At 42.9% G+C, this 18,590-nt stretch overlaps 2 protein-coding genes across 4 annotated transcripts in view; one reads left to right on the top strand and one right to left on the bottom strand.

Annotated features, from left to right (window-relative positions):
• Window positions 1-1,407: 1,407 nt before the first annotated feature.
• Window positions 1,408-5,544, bottom strand: SPRING1 (SREBF pathway regulator in golgi 1). 3 transcript variants are annotated; one of them, XM_075719148.1, is made up of 5 exons: window positions 5,434-5,544; window positions 4,646-4,802; window positions 3,225-3,376; window positions 2,595-2,708; window positions 1,408-1,539 (listed from the first exon to the last, which is right to left on the bottom strand). In XM_075719148.1, the coding sequence occupies exons 1-5, from the start codon at window positions 5,542-5,544 to the stop codon at window positions 1,456-1,458; spliced, it is 618 nt and encodes a 205-aa protein (XP_075575263.1). In that variant the 3' UTR covers window positions 1,408-1,455. The 3 variants fall into 3 exon arrangements, with proteins under 3 accessions (XP_075575263.1, XP_075575264.1, XP_075575265.1); XM_075719149.1 differs by lacking the exons at window positions 3,225-3,376; window positions 4,646-4,802; XM_075719150.1 differs by lacking the exons at window positions 2,595-2,708; window positions 3,225-3,376; window positions 4,646-4,802.
• A 3,659-nt stretch (window positions 5,545-9,203) lies between these two features.
• RNFT2 (ring finger protein, transmembrane 2) overlaps window positions 9,204-18,590 on the top strand; it is a 31,272-nt gene continuing 21,885 nt past the window's right edge. Inside the window, exons 1-4 of the mRNA XM_075718925.1 lie at window positions 9,204-9,286; window positions 12,618-13,096; window positions 14,215-14,291; window positions 15,861-15,961. Of these exons, the coding sequence (XP_075575040.1) occupies window positions 9,204-9,286; window positions 12,618-13,096; window positions 14,215-14,291; window positions 15,861-15,961 (740 nt within the window). The remainder of the gene's footprint in view (window positions 9,287-12,617; window positions 13,097-14,214; window positions 14,292-15,860; window positions 15,962-18,590) is intronic.

Genomic DNA, 18,590 nt, shown 5'->3' with positions numbered 1-18,590 from the left:
CAGGGAATAGGAAGTATCATTTTAAACAAGCATACACGAAGTCAAAATCCTGGAGGAGATGGATGGGGTAAAAACAAGAGAAATGAGGCTCTGGCATATAGAAAAGAAAAGCCCAATTTTGTCTAGCACTTGGACTTCACCCAGTGAATTGCAGGGGGAGAACAAATTTAGTCAGCATTTTATAGGTTCTGTACCCATCTTTTCTGTGTAGGGTGGCCTCAAGAGGGAGACAGCTTAAATTGCAACTTTAGAGAGCTAGGAGAAATTGTGGGAGAACCAACCCTGTTGTAGTGCCATTCTGATGAGACTGAAATTCCAGAACAGCAAGTTATGTCAAACATCAAATCAAAAACATCACGACTGTTCAACTGAACTCATGCAACACAGTTGTCCTCAGAGGAGGGCTTGCGCCATGTTCTGACATTCGAATTACTTCATACACAAGGACATCATTAAACTGAAATCCTAGAACAACTCCACCCTTTTGCCTCCTGCACAACCAGGAGTGAAGTACATTTGAATTACCAAGGCCTGAAAAAGTTCAAGCAAACAAATCTTCAGTGCTCCCTGTCAGAAAGTGGACTAGCAGAGAGCTGTTTACAAGACGAAGACTCCTCTTTGAGGAGACTGTTGCAGAGTAACAAGGAAAGCGTTTAAAAACAAGAAACATGCCATCCTACGCAGATCTCTGCTCTTCTCTCATGCTATGGGACTTGGACAGAATAACAACTCCATTGGAGTTCTGAATGCTTTAAACTCACTAAGAGGAACATAAGCACTATAGTGACAAATCTCAATATTATTCCTTTAGACTAAGGAGAAAAAAAAAACCAACCAATTTTAGTCAGGATCTAAAATATCCTTTCTACCTGACATAACGAAACAGGGACTGAAAGGTATCAACAACTACCTATGCAAAGCATCAATACTTCCACCTAGTAATCCATATAAAATGAATAAATAATTCATAATTACGTATGTAGTGTACACCATGCATGTCAAAAAGCGCTCCAGAGAGAAGCACAACAGGCATGCTTTACCCTCTAAAAGCAGAAGTTCTCCGATCATTACTGTCACTCTGGAAAGTCTCTGGACTGCAGACACACAATTGAACCTCCATGTACAGCTGCAAAGCTACATTAGATATTTGTCCTATGACATTTTATAGCCTAGATCGACTCTGCGCGTCCTAAAATTTAGAGGAAGTATTCAAAGAATGTACTAGTACTCTAGCACAGTACTAGTACTCTAAAGCAGGTGCATAACAAACTGAAGAAAGCAAGATACAATCCCGGAGAACTTAAGTCCCTCGCTTACACTGTACACCTCTGGGTTTGTCCGCAGAAGCAACGTAAGCCATTTACACTGAGGCTCCTGTAAAGCAGATGGTGTTGTCTTGCTCTTTTGGATTCCAGTCTCCAGGTCCTTCCCTTTGTTGCTTAGATCATGCAGCTTTCAAACAGGCAGAAGCTCTGGGGGATATTCACCATAGCAGTATTTTGCAATTGGATCTCTATAGGTGTTTTCATGCTGCACACTCTGCCAGGAAGAGGAGGAAAAGCTTTAACAATACACACATATTGAAACAATACATCCCTTCACTGAGCGCCAAAACCCAGAGCATTTATACATACGCAAAAAATTTCCCAAATTCTTCTACACATTAGAATATCATCTGGAGTCAAACAACACTGCACTCCCAACATATAAAAGACAGTTGCTATATTATAGCACTTTAATGTTGAACCATACCCAGAACCTCCTTTTCAGGAGGCTACCCAAGTAGGTGGGAACAGACTCGGTATTCCAAAAAAATTGTATATGCTTAGGCAGTATTGTCAAGTGTCCTAAGCAAGCAAAGCATAATCAAGTTGCAACTTGAGATGTATGCATTTTTCTTGCTAGAGTTCAGATACTATGGGTAAAAAAAAAAACAAAACCACCAACTTTGGAGACATTTGGAATTATGTCCTTTTGTTTGCAATCCCTCCCTATTGCTGTATTAAATACACAAGCTGCATGACATCTCCAACAGCACTTTCTAAGAGGGCTGATGCTTGCTTAGACCAAAACTTCTAGTAAAATCACATGGGTAACATAAGTTCACCTCTGTTCCTAAAAAGCAGAAAAATTACAACATGCTTTCTGAGTTACTATGCAGATGATTGTCAGCATATGGTTAAGTCTAAAAATGTACCATACAGTAAACAGCATTCTGAAGCTACTGGGAACAACTCTCACTGTTCTCATCCTTATGAGATCTTCCCCACAACTCATCCGAGATCTTCACTGGTCATTGAAATCAGCTAGTCTCTTTTTAGTTAAGTTCCTCTTTTCTAAAGAGAGTGTACAACTCATCCTGCTCTAAATATGCCCTTTGCCCTTCATTTACTGCTGATGTTACTATTTCACCTTACAAACCAAGAGGATTGCCTTACAGATTAGCTCTCAGCCATAGCTTCAGCATTTATGAAAACACCTGTGTGCATGCAAGCACAACAGGCCAGCCATTCATAGGACCATGCCCCATTTTTCAAGGGCACTTTTTGGGTGTTTTTCCATTTTTGAGCCCTGGACATGTACTTGTGTCTTACCTGTGATGAAGTCCTACATTTCGCCAGACATAACTCAAAGCGATCTTCCACTGCCATGAAGAGGTTTTGGAAAGCAATAGCTGCCCGGTTCAAGAAACGTTCCAGAAGATGTTGCTAAAGCGGTTAGCAAAAAAGACGACAACATAAAAAACCCACAAACACTGTACTTCAACAAGGAGTAATCAAAGCCCACCTTAATCTACACAGCTCAAGTATTAGAGGAGTAGCAAGCAACTCCACTTAGAATTTCTAGCAAGCACTGAAAGGTTAATGCATCACAGAACCCCAGCAGCAGGAAGAGAATCTACAGAAGCTAAAAGAATACAGTGAAGCGCTAATTACAAAACTGATAGTGGCCAGAATAAGCTTCTCCACAATCATTTCCCTTCAGCAAATGCAATTGCCCTGAAGTTGAAACATTTTGCAAGGCTCCCCGTATTTCCTCTCAAAGGTGGGAAGGATGGATTTTTTAAAGCTTTATTTATAGCTTGCCATATGGTCCTTGCAGTCTTTCCTCATCCTGCCAAGAAAAGGAACTGTCCCCTCTAAGGGAAAAGCTCTTCACGAACAAGCACTTTAAGTCACAGAGGAACCTGAGAACACCTGAAAAGCAGGAGAAAGTCTATGCACCTTGTTGGGCTGCAGGCAACAGGAAACACAGTACTCGTACACACTGCAGCAGCCATTGGGAAGGCAGCTGTCACAGCTGTACAGCTTTGTACTGGGCACGTTGACATTACAACAGCCATTTACCAGCAGGTCCTTCCTCTCACAGATGTAGCCTGAAAAACAAAACCAGTAGTAACAATTGACAAGATGTACTCCTTTATACATTCTATAGAAATGCTATAGTAAGAATCACATTACTTAAGAACAGGTTTATTTATCATGTAGTAGATTGGGATCCCCCTCAACTTGGCTGAAGTCCTAACTAGCAATTCTTTGAAATAACGCTCACACATAGAGCTGAGTTTTACTACAACCTGGTGTTATCTGTACAACTATTATGTAATGTACCTACTCTAATATGCTGTATATACAGTATGAGTCTTTAAATGCAGAATATTTAAGTTCTGATTTCTTTTTGGCATAATTTATTGTTGTGTTTGGAAGGGGAAAGGTACTAGAGAAAACTATGACATATGTTCTTTCAACTGGTCTGTGTCTGGATAACTCTCTTTATAGTTCAGTATGAAGAGATTTAGATTTATCCATGCAAGATAGCTATAATATTCATTGTTGAGAGGAATCCTTAATAGTATAGAACCACAGCGTATGTCCCTATGGAAACTGTACTACCACAGTGTTAGACTGTGAAAGATAGCCATGATTTTAGAGACCTTAGTGAATCAGCAGTAAGCATAATTCAGGCAGTGCTACATTTAATATTGATGCAAATCACAGATGATGCGGTGGCTTTCCTACAGCCTTGATTTCTAGTCCAGTGCCTGAGCAACAAACCCATGGGGAAGCATATGTGCATGGCAGGAAAGGCTCCATACACTTAAACCAAGTGGTTAATTTGAGAACCTACAAGAGATATCCTTGGGTTTACAAGGGTCAGATGAGCTTGTTAACTGTGACTGAGTATTAATTATACCAGTCTTGAGCTGCCTCCATACAAGGCCAATCAGGTTTCCCCAATTACTCTCCCTAACATACCTAACAGTTAGGAATACACTGCAGGGAGATACAAATAGCTCTGCAAGCAACCACACTAAATTGAGCAGGACTTGATGTTTTGAGTTCTGTGCAAAGGTAACTGGAGTTCTTTGAATCTAAGAAGGTCCTGGAAACAGTACAGCCGCACTCATAAGGTACCGTGCCTGAGCCAAGACCAGCTGGACGCAAGCCTGCTGTGCACAGAATCAGATCAGCGGTGGCTGCAGCCACAGCAAAATTAATCCAGTCTGAGGATAAAATGCCAACAGCTGAGGTTCTGCAGTAGGAATGCCTTAATAAAGAGCAGTTGTTACTTGGAAGTGCCATCAACAGTCAAAGCAGCATTCAACACTGTGATACGCAGAATAAATTCTTAGTATCAAGTATACCCAGTTCATCTGTAATGAGGAGCTTCCCCTGCACAGAATTCCTGCACTGGTTACTCAGCTGACTGCTGTTTCCTGAACTGAACTTCACCTTCCACATGATCGGCTGCTCATGCTCTTGCACTTGGAGGAGATTCCGATCTCTCACTGTCCTTTCTTCCTGCAAGGAAAAACAGCAATGCAACCAAACATAAATGTTTCTTCTGCCATTCCAATCCACGTGCTTTTCCCACAACTAAAAAGGCCTCATTGTAAATCCAAATGTCAATAGAGTAAGCAACACGTTACTTGCAGTGGCTTACTTTTTGCTACACACAGCATGAAAGCAACATAATCCAGTAAGACAGGGGTATGCAAGTTCACCACAGGATCAGCTAACGCAGCTGAACATAGTTACTACAAACACAACAGTAGCGTATATTATATTAAATAACCACAGGTACACGTATTTCTCTTTTGTAAGTCCTTTGCTAGTGGAATTACAGTTCACAAGAGATATGACAACAGAATAATCAAGTCCGTTCGAGATTTTTCCCCCCCCCCCCCCCCCCCAGTTTTGGTTCAAAACACCAAATACAGCCTCAGACGTGACTTTTTTTAACTCTTGTCTTTATTTAGTAATTGTGATGTAATTCTTAAGGCAACACACCGCCGGAGTTCAGCGACAGGCCTTGAAGAACAAAGGTTACCCCGGGACGAGGGATCCTTTTTAACCCGCCCCCCAGGGCACCGGCACCGGGGCCGCACGGCCGCCGGCGGGACGGGGGACGGGGCTCGGGGAGGGCACTGACCTGCTTGAAGGTGCTGCTCAGGAAGTAGACGAGGGAGAGCCCGAAGACGACGCCGAGGACCCAGCGCTTCCTCAGCAGCCGCCGCCACAGCACCGCTCCCCAGGGCACCATGGCGGCGCGGCGGGCGGCCCGGGGCCGCGGGCCGGGCCCTCAGCCCCCCGCCGCCGCGCTCGCCCGCCGCAGGGAGGGAGAGGAACGGCGGGGGCAGCGCTGATCCGCGACCGGCATCACCGGCTCCGGCGGAGGCAGCGGAAGGGCGGAGGGAGCGAGCGCGGGCTGCGCCCGGCGGAGAGCCCCGGCGCGGCCGCCCCAGGCGCCGCCGCCGCCACCGGCCCGGCCTCCCCCCCGCCCTCCCCGGCAGCGCGGCCCATTCGCTTCCGCCGGCCGGAGGAGGCGGAAGCCGCGGCCGTGCGTGCGCTGGGGGTGCGGCGGCGCTGACGGGCACCGCCCTCGCCCGGCGCGGCCGCAGGGGTAGGTGCGCGGGGCCGCGGCCGCCGGGGCCGGGCCGCGCCGGGCCGGGCTTGCTGCTGCCAGGCCCGGCCCGCTCCCGCCCCCGCTGGGGCATCAGCCACCCGCTCCAGTGGGAATCTCCCTCCCCCGCCTAACTGGGAAAAAAAGGCCTCACCTGTCTCTCCGTCTGTATACGTGTGTGTGTGTATGTGACTGTACTTACACATATGTGCGTGTATCTGTAAATACACTTGTGTATATATGTATTTATCACACACACACACGTGTGCGTGCATGCACAAGGAAGGCAGAGCAGAGCCCAGCAGGCGCCCAGGGAGCGCCTGTGCGGTGAGCAGGGCTGCAGGTGCCAGTCCCTGCAGGAGCGGCCTCGTTGGATCATGCACGCGTGCAGGCGTTGAAGCAGCAAGGGTTCCTGCCTCTCTCTGGCTTTCCCAAGGAGATGGAGAGGTGAAACTCGCTGTGCTATGGTGAAAATGACTCTATGCATGTGCTTCTTACAGATGCGCCTGGTTGAGCACTGTGATCTGGGTGCTTACAATCATCCAGCTTGAAGGACCTGTGATGAGTTTGAAATTTGGACCGTCTTGGATTATCTGAAGGACTCCATGTGTGAGATGTCTGCACCCTGTTGAGCTTCCCTCTCTCCCACCGTGGCACCTTGCACCTCTGGTTAAACCTGTTGTTCAGGTACTGTTAAAAAATGTCCAAGTGTTGCAAAATGAAAACCCCTAATCCGGAAAAGGCAGGACCAGTCGGTATTGAAGCTGAGTGCCTTTTGGAACAAAGTTCATTTAAATTCTGTCTGATCTTAAATCTGTAGGACTCTGGGCAGAACAGATGATTACGTCTCATCAAGTCCTGCATCTTCAGTACTTAGCATTCATGTCACTGCCCCCTTCGTGGCTGGTGCCAAAAGGAAAAGTGTCTCCCCATAGAGCTACATGTCATTTTGGAACGTGATTTCACCCCACGTTACAATCTAGTAGACTTCTAATGGTCTAGAAGAGAGTGAAGGATTTTCCAACTTTCAGAGTTATCTCCACGCTGAATCTAGCTCTCAGCTTGTGGCATGGGGAGATGGACAGATTTCTTTATAAGCAGTGTCCCCAAGGCTGTTCACAGGTAGGACAGCTCTACCTGCATGGGTCAGCCTGTTTTGGCCTTTTGATCATATCTCAATTACTGTCTTGGTTTAAAAGAGGATAATAGTATGTATTAAGTCAACAGAGATACTGTCAGGTTAGGATTAAATGACATTTACTGCAGGGAAAGCATAAAAGATTCCTGGAGTACTAAGTGTTGTTACTACAAATGCAGCTTTAAAAAATCTGGAAAAAAACCCTTTAATGTGTATTTTTTACTGTATGAAACTTAGAGATCCTTATAAAATGAATTTTGGCCCTGAAAACACAACAGAAATTGAAACGTAAAGCTAGAGATTAAAAAACTACTGGGAGTTACAAGATCAAAATCTGTAGTTAAGAGAGTATTGGTAACTTAGGGTATCAGAAAACTTTGATTAGAATTAGATTTCTGTTTCTCATGATGGCTTCCTGCATCCTCTCCGTAAAATATGTTAAAAGCTGTGGTTTTCCTGCCATATATGATGATGCCAAATTTTATTTGCATAGATACGTGTGTATTGATATTAAGTGTCAAGGGGGTGTCCAAAGTTGGCATCTCATATTAAAACCTCCATGTTCTCTGTCAGTGATGACTCAAATCCAGTGTTGTCTCGGTTCAGCCCACTTGATGGGGTTCTTCAAGACTGGATGTTACAAACCAAGAGTCTTTCTCTCTTTTGTAAATGTTAACTTTTTTTTTTCCCATCTTGTTACAAATTCAATACAGTTACCTGTATGATTTAACTGAAATACCCTTTCTTCTTTCACCATTTTGTAACTTATCTTCAGGGCTCGGCAAACTACATGTACTTCTACTGCAGGTGTACGTGGTAAACGCAACTGTCTCTTTAAACACTGTGAACTGCATGATTTGGGCTTTATTAAGGGATAAAATTTGAATTTAATGGAATTTCGCATGGGCTAGGGGGTCACTGAAAGTAAAGAATATGAATGAAAACGTGAAAATATAGGGGAAAAAGTATTCCATATTTTCTACTTCTCAGCTTTCATACCTCTGCTTACAGACAGGAAATGTTCTCAGAGCCATTGTGCCTTTACAGAATACAGATACAGGGCTACACATTTATTTACATCTATTAATGCAGTATGAAATGTTATAAATAATGTTATAACTTTTGATGTTCAAAAGTATTTAGAGCCTTTTACATTTTCTTCAGTAACTATCATAGTCTAGGGCTGAGCAGGATCAGACTTCAATAGTTAAAAGATGTCTCTCTAAATCTTCTATGAAATGCCTGTGGGAACCTGGACAAATCACTTGCAACAACAGCCCATTCCTCAGGTTTTATATAACTAAGGTAACATTATTTGCCAGGTACTCTGCTGTGCCTTGGTGATGATTCTGTGTTGTTCTTTGCTTTTGAATTAACTTTATTTTAAAAAGTTGTAACGTGTTTGAGGTTGTTCCCTTAAAATTAGACACTTGAAAACAGGGATTTAAATAACTAAATAAAGAACTTCTCTCCTTGTTCTAGAAAAAGTTCCTGAAGTTAACACAATGTCAATGCCTTTTCATTTCCCACTCCAGACCTTACTTTATTTATGCTGACAAGTCCAGAATGAGTGGAGCAGGAACGTGATCTTTTGCATATGTGCATATTATTTATGACCGTTGTGCAGAGTTTGCTAATGGCATTTCTGTGGTTTAAAAGGAATGGGTTGCTTATTTAAAAGAATATTGTCATGACCTGATTGTATTTTTCATAAAAAATGTTTATACGTTTTCTCTTTTTCCTCCTTCTCAGTTTTGCTTTACAAAGCAAGTTTCTTCAGAAGAGGAAGAAGGGATTTCATTTCCAGATAGTGTATGTCGAGTCACATGTCACATCAAGAGCCACTCTGTTAGTTGTGCTCAAGTTCTTTATCAGAACATGTCATCACACAGCTGTACGCCCCTTGTGACTGCCACATACTGCAAAAGGGGATCTGACTAGTTCCTGCCCTGCTTGGAGACCTGTGTATGTGTGCTTCCATTTGCCAGTTGAAAGTTGTTCCTTCGCAAGTGTACTAAGAAACAAATGCAAACTTGAGGTGCTCTTTCAGAGCAGCAAAAGATTTATGCCAGCCATGTCACTAGCTGAATGGCTTTCACAACCGTCTGACTCTGTGGGCCTTTGTTAGTAGTCACAGTGGGAATTGTGACCTGAAACGTTAATGTTGAGCGTGTTGTGTTTTAAAGTTTTGAGGAAAATGCAGAGACGGCATAGCAGCAACACTGACAACGTTCCTCCTGAAAGGTAAATCTTTTTCTGTCTTTTTTCCTCCATTTTTCTCTCCAGAGGGGAGTGTTCTGATCTAAGTGTCTGGTGTGTTTTAGAAGATGAAAGCTCAAAAGTGAGAAAGGCATATACATCCTGTGCATGTAGTGGCCAGGCTTTCTGCTCCAGTTTAAAGACAGATTTACTTTTCTCCTTTATGTCAGTTATTGACTGCTACCAACTACAGTGTTTCAGGTTTCATGATCCAGTATGGCACACATGGAGACAGCTGGCTTAGCATAGGCAGGATGTTTTGGAGCTCTGGAAGAGCAATTCATGGCACAGTCCTGTGGAGATGCTGAGTGCTATCAATCTGAAAGGGTCAATCTGTATGAACAGAGGCTATTTATACTTCTGTTATTAAGATGTTTTAAAAGTCTGCTGATCTGAAGCTCCCAACTACTATGACTTAGTATTTCGGTGATCCTTGGCATCATCCCAGAATCTGTATCTAGCTTCATGTATGTGAATATTCAGAAGCAGAATACCTACCTCTAATTCACTTCTGTAATTATAACATCAGCAAGGGAGGCTTGCCACTGTTGTTGTTCTGGTGCTAAGTATTCCCTTGTCCTTTCCCAGGGTTAGAGCTTGACTCTTTTTTCCTAAAGAAGAAACTAATCTAATTACTCTAAGACAAAGATGGAACTAACAAATTTCGTTGCTCTTGCTGAGCTGAGATTGTAAGTGAAAGATCATGATCACAAGCAGTCACTAAGTATTTCTTAGTGGTTTTGCAGGTAGAGGTGAAGCTTCATGTCATGACCACTTCTAGCATGGTACCATTCTTAACTTCAGGGGAAAAGAAAGCCATCTTCAACTCTTTCTGCATGGTGCTACCCAAGCCTCAGTGCAGTCTGTGGGTTTTATATCAGCAGGCAAGCCTGGGGCTTGAGAGGCACATAAGGTGTTGTATGGGTCCACTCATCTGCAATGTAGAGCTCTCTGAGTCTGTACAAAATTGAAAGCCACTTTGGGATCTGTTTGAGTAGTTAAAATATGTTCAGAATAAGATAAGCAGAGTAATGTCATTTGTTTTTTATAAATGCTTCTGGTTTTTAACAGGGTAAATACATATTGTCAGTAACATAGGTTGAAGGTTTTCTAACTGTAGAATGAAATGCTGTTGCTGCTGGTTTTCACTTCTGTTAACTTTGGCAGACTCACAGTTCTATCCTTGTTTATTTGTTTTTAAATATGTCCTTGATAAATTCCTTCCTGCTGAAAGCGTAGCCATGTATCCTGGTAGTATTGTTCCAAACAATACTTGTGTCTTTATCTATAACACTGAGTTCCACCCAACCTGTTTGTTACGTTCCCAGACATAAGTACTGTCACATTATGTTCCTGTCTTGCGTATACATCCCTGAATTGTAATGTTAGGTATAAAATCTAAGATCTGGTTGATGACTATTTTGAACCAAGAAGAGGTGTGCAATATCTTGCTGACTTGATTCCTTGCTGGAGCCTGTGGAAAGACATTGGGAATGGGGTGTAGCTATAAAAAGCCTTATTAGGAGTTTACTTAGTGGGAAGGTATGCCCTGAGAGGTTTGAAGCTATCTCCAGAGTGAGATGAAAGGCGGTGTTCTGAGCCCTGTAAGATGCCTGGGGAGGCTTTTGAACCCATGGGAGAGAAAGGGTTAAGGGCCCTGTATGTGCCTTCATGTGCTGTCTTAGCTTGTGACCACTGTTTCTAAAGTTAGAGATCTCCAAGGATTCAAATCAAGAGAGACTGAAGCTCTGCAACGTGCCTTATTTGTGGGCTTTGCCTCTTAACTGAGCTTTATTTATTCTTTACTCTCCTTTTGCAAGTTAGAGAGGTATTTGCTGTCTGCCAAGCATTTACTGCCTACTGATTGTTCTAGTTGTTACCTGTATTGTTCCCTGTCATCTAAACTTTACATGTATTCATTTCAGTACCACAGTAGTGAGTTCACGCAAAGAAAGCGTATTTTCATTTGGTAATAAGATGAAGATATTTAAGACTTTCTTTTTGGAATCTGGCTATAATCCAACAAGCTCAGGAAAGAATCAGTGCCAGATCTAATTCTGTCCAGTGCCCAGTAATTTGGGTACATCCATGTCTAATTTGCCAAGAATATAAAAATAAAACAATTTATCTTGACCCATGAGCGCATCCTTCACTTACAATATTTGTTGGGTCAGGGACACACAAGCAGCTCTCAATGCTTCTCTTCCCCAGTTGACTCTGTCTCTTGTTTGTGTTATTCATCAGTAGGCAAGTACCAATCATCCCTAAATAAAGACAGAAGATTTTGGGGGTAGGTCATTTCTTTGAGTTAGCTTAATTGATTTGGTTGTATATAATGTGGCCTGTCTTGGTTGCACTGTGTAAAGGTACATGGGTTTTTGTATGTGTTGTGGTTTAACCCCAGTCTGCAACCAAGCACCACACAGCTGCTCGCTCACCCTCCCCGCCCCCCGCGGTGGGATGGGGGAGAGAATCGGGGAAAAAAAAGTAAAACCCATGGGTTGAGATAAAGGCAGTTTAATAGGACAGCAGAGGAAGAGAAAATAATAATAATAATAATGATAAAGGAACATATAAAACAAGTGATGCATAATGCAATTGCTTGCTACCTGCTGACCAATGCCCAGCCAGTTCCCGAGCAGCGATCACTGTCCCCCAGCCAACTCCCACCAGTTTCTATACTGAGCATGACATCATATGGTATGGAATAGCCCTTTGGCCAGTTTGGGTCACCTGTCCTGGCTGTGCCCCCTCCTAGGTTTTTTGTGCACCTGGCAGAGCATGGGAAGCTGAAAAAGTCCTTGACTAGCATAAGCAGTACTTAGCAACAACTAAAACATCAGTGTGTTATCAGCATTATTCTCATCCTAAATCCAAACCACAGCACTACGCCTGCTACTAGGAAGAAAATTAACTCTATCCCAGCCAAAACCAGGACAGTATGTTCTTTAAATACTAAAATCATTATAGAAGATATTGAATTTGGTGTCAGATGGGTTATTTCTTCGTTTTCTCCAAAAGGGGGTGTTTGGGAACTTTGTTCCTTAGATGAAGAAACTGGTGCATTTTGATCAGTTCTTTAGAATTACTCTGATCTTATCTTAGGAGTCTGATTACTGGCCTGTAACTGGTTCTGCAACTGTGACTTTCCAACAGCAAATAGAGTGAAAAACATCTGTCATCTGGAGACTTACTTATTCTGGTAGTGTGTGAGGAACTCTTAAATGACTACCGTCAGGACTGAGCTAAAAGACTGAGAAGTTCTGTGGCACTCGGTTTTGTTTAATCGCTTTTCTCTAATCTCTGTCCACTGCAGAAACCGGAGCCAAACAGTCAGTTCTGAAACCAGCGTGGATGAAAGTGGAGTTTTTGAAAGTCTGAAGGCTGAAGCTTCCTCACCACAACAGCTGTTCTCAGGCCTGGCAGGTATCCCATCGGGCACCATCACAGCCACGCCGTTCCAGTCAGGTTTGGTTCTGGGCTCTTCAGCAGGAGGTGGGGAAGTATTCATTCAGATGCCAGCCCCAAGGGAGGAAGGGACCAGTCGTACAGAAGGAGCCCCATTTCACCACCGGCAATCGTCCCATCACTTCCACCATGGCCATCACCGGGGTTCATCTCTACTGCACATGGCAGGAGGGGACCGCCATGGGCATGCTGAGGAAGGCAGCGACGAACAAGCTGGAACTCCAGCCCCAGCTCTTTCAGAGTTAAAAGCTGTGATCGGTTGGCTGCAGAAGGGACTTCCCTTCATCTTGATCCTCCTGGCTAAAGTTTGTTTCCAGCATAAGCTTGGTAAGCACCTATCCTTCTTGGATTGTAAGTATATTAGAGGGTGGTTAAGAAGCTTTATCATGCTGTGGTGTCCGATACATTTATCCACACAGCAGTGTCTAGAGGTAGTCTAGCATGAAGGGGACATATTCAAATGCATGGCATAATGCATTTGAGAAATTCATCCTACTTTCACTCCAAGCTGTTTTCATCTGTGTTAGTCCCATCTGCTTCCTGTCCTGACCTGTGGGAGATCAGTTCTGTACCTTTTCCTAATCTCTCCTTGACATTCCTGTAGGGGCTGAGGATGTTACCAAGGCTTCTCCCTCAGACCTAGGAGAGATGGGGAGAGCTTACATTAGTGATTAGCAAAGGCCTCTGTGTAGCACAGAAGGGCTCAGAGGGGTGAAGTGCTAGAAGGATGGTAGTTGTGAAATCAAGCCAAACAGCATCAGCAGTTACACACTGTAGTCCTGATCTTCAGAGTTCCCTAAAAAATATGTCTATCCAGGTTTCTTTAATGATACCCGTCATGTAAAATCTATTCACCTAATCCTCCTCTTACTACAAAATCATATGTGTAGCATGTCTGAGGATCCTTACTTGTTCTGGGAGTAGTATGCTGAGATTATTATCCCAGGGAAGCCAGTAATGCTTGAGTTTAGTCCGCTTACAGCTCTGCCAGTATTCTCCAAAACAGGTATTGATTCGTGTCTGCAACATCTTGCTCTTTGGACCTGGTATCCTGTATGGTTTTGATAGTGTGCCCTATCCTCCATGAGCTGCTGAACTGCTATTGTAATACTGTCATCTAGCTGTGTTCTGTTTGCACAATGCAGCCACAACTTGCAGCGCTTCTGTTCTCCTTTCACATGGAACCTGACATCACAACAGAGTGTTTGTATTGGGCTGGGTGGCAAGTGCTCACTGCAATAGCTTCATTTTCATTTAGCTTGAATTTGAACTTTATATGAATCCAGACTGCTCTGTTTTAGTTGCCTATATATTTGAATTCCCAGTGCATCCAGAATGTCACCTGGTAAATTTTTTTCAAAGCTTGAGATGCTGACATCAAATGGGTTAGGACTGAAGATCCTCCTACCCAGCCTTACATACTTTGACAGTGTCTTTCCCTGCAGGGATTGCTGTGTGCATTGGTATGGCCAGCACATTCGCATATGCCAACTCAACACTCCGAGAACAGGTTGCTCTGAAGGTGAGTACAGCATCTTACTCTCTTATGCTCCCAAGCAACTTTGCTCTTTGTATACAAAACAATGTCTATGTTGAACCTTCTTTTGCAATGTAGGGATGAATGCCATTATATGGATACAGATCTGTCAGAATAAGAGTACCGTGCTGTAATCCTCACTTCCTCTTCCTACTTCTCCCCACTGATGCTCTCCCACATTTTCCATCCTGCTCTTTCGTGAAAGTGTGTCAAAGCAAAACAAAGAAAGGAAACGTCAGGGATATTGTAATCTGCTTCTAGTTCTGCCGCTGACTGGCAGTGCATCTCCAAGCACTTCTCTGTGCCTTTCTCCATTATGTACAGCAGAGGTGCTGAAACTATTTCACTAGTTAATGATGAGATTTAATTTATTAGCATTTACGTAATGTTTTGAGATGTTCAGCTGAAGGATTTTGCAGATGTATTCCTTGTTAGGATCTTTATAATGCTCTGTGGATGATATGCTTAGAATATAAAGAAACCAGCAGGTCTTTTCAGGTCTTATGATCTTCAGTGTCAGCGGAATACTTCAACAGCACTAAAAGCACAAGAGTAGAATTGCTTTTTCGTAAAAATGACATGGGTGGCACAAGTGTATACTTATATCTACTAGCAGCAGTGGAATAAATGTGATACAATGCTGAATGAGCAGATAAATTGCACAATCATATAATAGATTGCTGTTGCCTTGCACTTTGCACCTCTGTCTTTCCAGCAGTGTGCCCATTAATCTGCCTGCTTTAAATCTCAACCTAACATCCCTGGCTGTTGAATAGCTACAAAGAGATATTTTCTTAATAAATCAGCTCACAAGAAAAATGCTGCGGTTTTTTTTCCTCCCAGGAGTAAAATTTACTCACCAAAATTACAGTGGGCCAAGACCCACAACAAGGTCTTCTGCTATCCAGCTTCTGTCTATATGTTCCTTGTCTTTTGAAATGCAAAATTTGTACTTCTTTTGACCTTTAAGTATTTCTTCAGTCAAAAATGGATGTTCTAGAACCTCGATGCATTCAGATAACATTCATATCTGCTGCATGTAGTGATGGGTTATGTTATATTTGATTTAGCTAAGCCTTCTTGTAAGTGACTTTGGATCTATTTGTAAAACACTCCTTTCATGAAGTGTCATTCCAGACAGGTGGCAGCTCAGAATTATAGTACAATATATGGAACTGACTTTTTTTTAACCTGCTTGTCAAAGTGCATTTTAAGTATCAGGAGAATTTAAATGTCCCAAGAAAGATCCCAACTTTGAAAATTGTGTTCTGCAAGTATGGCTGTCATTTTCACCAGTGTGTTTCCATTAATTTCTCTGAAGTTGCTTTATTTGAAAAGGTTAAGGTGAGTGAGAGCCATTTCTGCTTGTGTTTATATATGTCTTTACCTAGCAGCCTATCTCTGAGTCTTAGTCCTATGTAAGTAAACTAATTACTGAACACTTAGTTGCATATTTGTGTCCCCTGGGTTAGTCTTGCATTTTTCAGCAGTCAAAGGCTCAGTGCAACCCTTGAGACTTCGAATTTATCTTCTCTGCTTCTTTTTCTTGCTCAGGAGAAGAGATCAGTGTTGGTTGTCTTCTGGATCCTGGCCTTTCTCACTGGAAACACCTTTTACTTGCTTTACACATTCAGCTCTCAGCAGCTGTACAACAGGTGGGCAAAATTTACATTGTACATGATGAAAGCAGGTGATAATTGCCGGGGGGAAAAGAGGGAAGCCCACTTTTCCCCACACTTTGGGAGGAAGTGTGTGTACTTACAGTATCTGCTGTCTTTGTTATATCATTGTAATACCTTTCAATGGAGGAAAAGAATGCGTGCATCGCTTCCAGCAGTGGACTATGCTCCTATCAATAAATGACATAACCAGGGTCTAAATGGGCCAGGGTGTGATGATATACTACAGTGTTGCTGCTTGAAATATGTACACTTCCAATTTTCTTATGTATCGAAGCAGGGTGGATGCTTTTTTTTAGTGGGACTTCTGAATTTCCATTTTAACCTCTGTGACTGAGCATAAAGAGCAGGTGTTGGAAGCAGATAAGAAATTGACCCACTGATTTTCCTCCTCCTGTAAAGTTTCTTTTCAGTCTATCAAGCTTTGAGTCTGTTACAGGAGATAAACTGGAGATGAAATAGTAGTGTTTTACTTCAGTGTCCTCAGGGCTTGGAGGCATTTGGATCGGGGGTGATTAAGATAGCCTCCACTTTCAAACTCTGACTAAAGCGGTTCTCAAATACAGAAAAGTTAGTACCCATGGATTTGGTTCAGTACTATCCCTGCTTATTATAAAGCAGGGATTAAATGAGAGATAGGAAGCAAAGATACAGAACTTAAGCAAGGGGGTGTTAGTAGAGTAAACAGGAAGAAATGGAGCAATATCAAGCCTAGTTACTTGAGAAGGTAGTTTTGATATTAGTAGCTAAAACCATACAAATTATCTTCCCAATGAAAATTTTATTTGTCCCACTGAAGGGGACTTAGAACTTCAGACTGAAAATACAATGTGTGTGACATGCATCAGTTGGGTTTTGGCTAGATGGCTCTTGGGTATGTTTTTTCTGTCATTTATTTCATTGCTTCCTGGCTTCTTCCCACCAGTACTGTCTATGCAGTGGAAGAGTCAAGGTCTGCCCACAACCCTGGTATCCTTTGGAATTGCCCCTAATGCATTTGGGTTTGATCATTGGACAGTTCTGTATGTAAATGCTTCTAGAAAGGGGGAGAGATGAGAAGGCTTGTATGTATGGGTCCGAATGAGAGATTGCAAGCCATGGGATACTCTGTATAGCGCTTGTGGGAGGGAATGGAAGAGAAGAAACAGGTATGGCAGGAAGGTGTGAAAGCATTAAGAAGAAATTTGCACCACAGGGAAACAGTATGTCTCTAAGAAGAAGGTTAAGGTTAAAAGCATGAATGGGACTAGTTTAAAATAAAGGATAGATCATCTAAAATAAAAGGGGTTCAGCAAACTGGGGACATCCTACATACACCGTGTTCAGGGCGTGGTTTATTAACAGTGAACAGACTGGGCAACGGCTTCACTGAAAAGCCCTATTCTGGCGAGTGTGGTAGTGGTGCCTGCTGTGTCATGCTTGGGCTAGCGTATCTATTGCTTGCTGCGTGGGGACCTGTGACTATTAATGAGGCAGGCCTGTGATATTAGAAATAGCTGCTTCAGTTTTGTTTCTTTCTGGCTTATTTTTCATTTCCTAATTTATTTACTTTTTGCTTGTTTCTAGTGCATGAATAGTAGTAAAGTCTCTGATTCTGTTTCTGTTTTTAGGGTGTAATTTTACCTGTTGTGCTGTGCCAATGTTGTGAGTATTTTAAATTCACGTTCAGGCTTTTCATTCTGGGTTGGTTTTTTATGTTTGTTTTTTGGTTTTTGTTAAGTTTTTCTTTCTACCATGAGGCTTTAGTAGGTAAATATCCTGAAGAGGAATCCTGTTTTTTCAGTGTGAGTAGGGGAGTAGGGTCCCGTTCTCATTGCTGCTCAGGTCAGTAGCTCCTGCCCATTGCTACATGAAGTTCTGCTATCCTGGACTCCCCTTCTTGAAAGAACAAATGTTCAGCCCAGTCAATAACATTACGTAAGGGGCACTACCTTTTTGGACCTTTGGTTCAGGTTAAGAGTTGCTAATTAACACAGCCCAGCTCGTGGTCTGCTTCAGACAGTGGCAAGCCACTGTCAGAGCATGACACACACGAAGTTCTGACCTTTCTGCTATGTCTAATATAGTGCTTCCTTTGTCACCAGTTTGTTTCACATGCACAAGTAGCTTTAGAGATTGCTGCCCCTGCAGTAGTTCTACCTGTGGCAAGCCAGCCTCAGAGGAGCAAGACATAGTGGTCTTGACTTGGCCATGATTTCCCCAAGGAGTCATAACTACTGATGACTTGGACTTCAAAGGATAAGCTTTTACAATCAGATCTGATAGAGCAAGCCTGTGGACTAAATGCACTATCTTAGACCAAAGGCTTTTTTACAGTGTGGATAGCAGGTTATGGAGATTGAAATCTTCCAAAACAGATTTTGTACATGTTTGGGTCCTGTTTTCTGGTAGTGGGCAAACCTGCTGACCTCAGTAGAAATGGGCAAGAACAAAGTCAAGAGGCCCAGAGGAACCATGGGACTAATTTGCATGTCTTATTCCTGTTGCCCTTGAGAACTTCACTGAAGTTCGGTGGAGTTTCCAGGCTTTCTCTGGCCAGCAGTGGATACAGCTGGTATCAAGAAGCTTAAGTGAGGTTCTCCTCATTGGTATTTGAGCCTTGTTG

Source organism: Pelecanus crispus, chromosome 11 (genome assembly GCF_030463565.1).
Source record: "Pelecanus crispus isolate bPelCri1 chromosome 11, bPelCri1.pri, whole genome shotgun sequence".
NCBI classification, from domain to species: Eukaryota; Metazoa; Chordata; class Aves; order Pelecaniformes; family Pelecanidae; genus Pelecanus; species Pelecanus crispus.
This window is presented reverse-complemented; position numbering and strand designations above follow the sequence as displayed.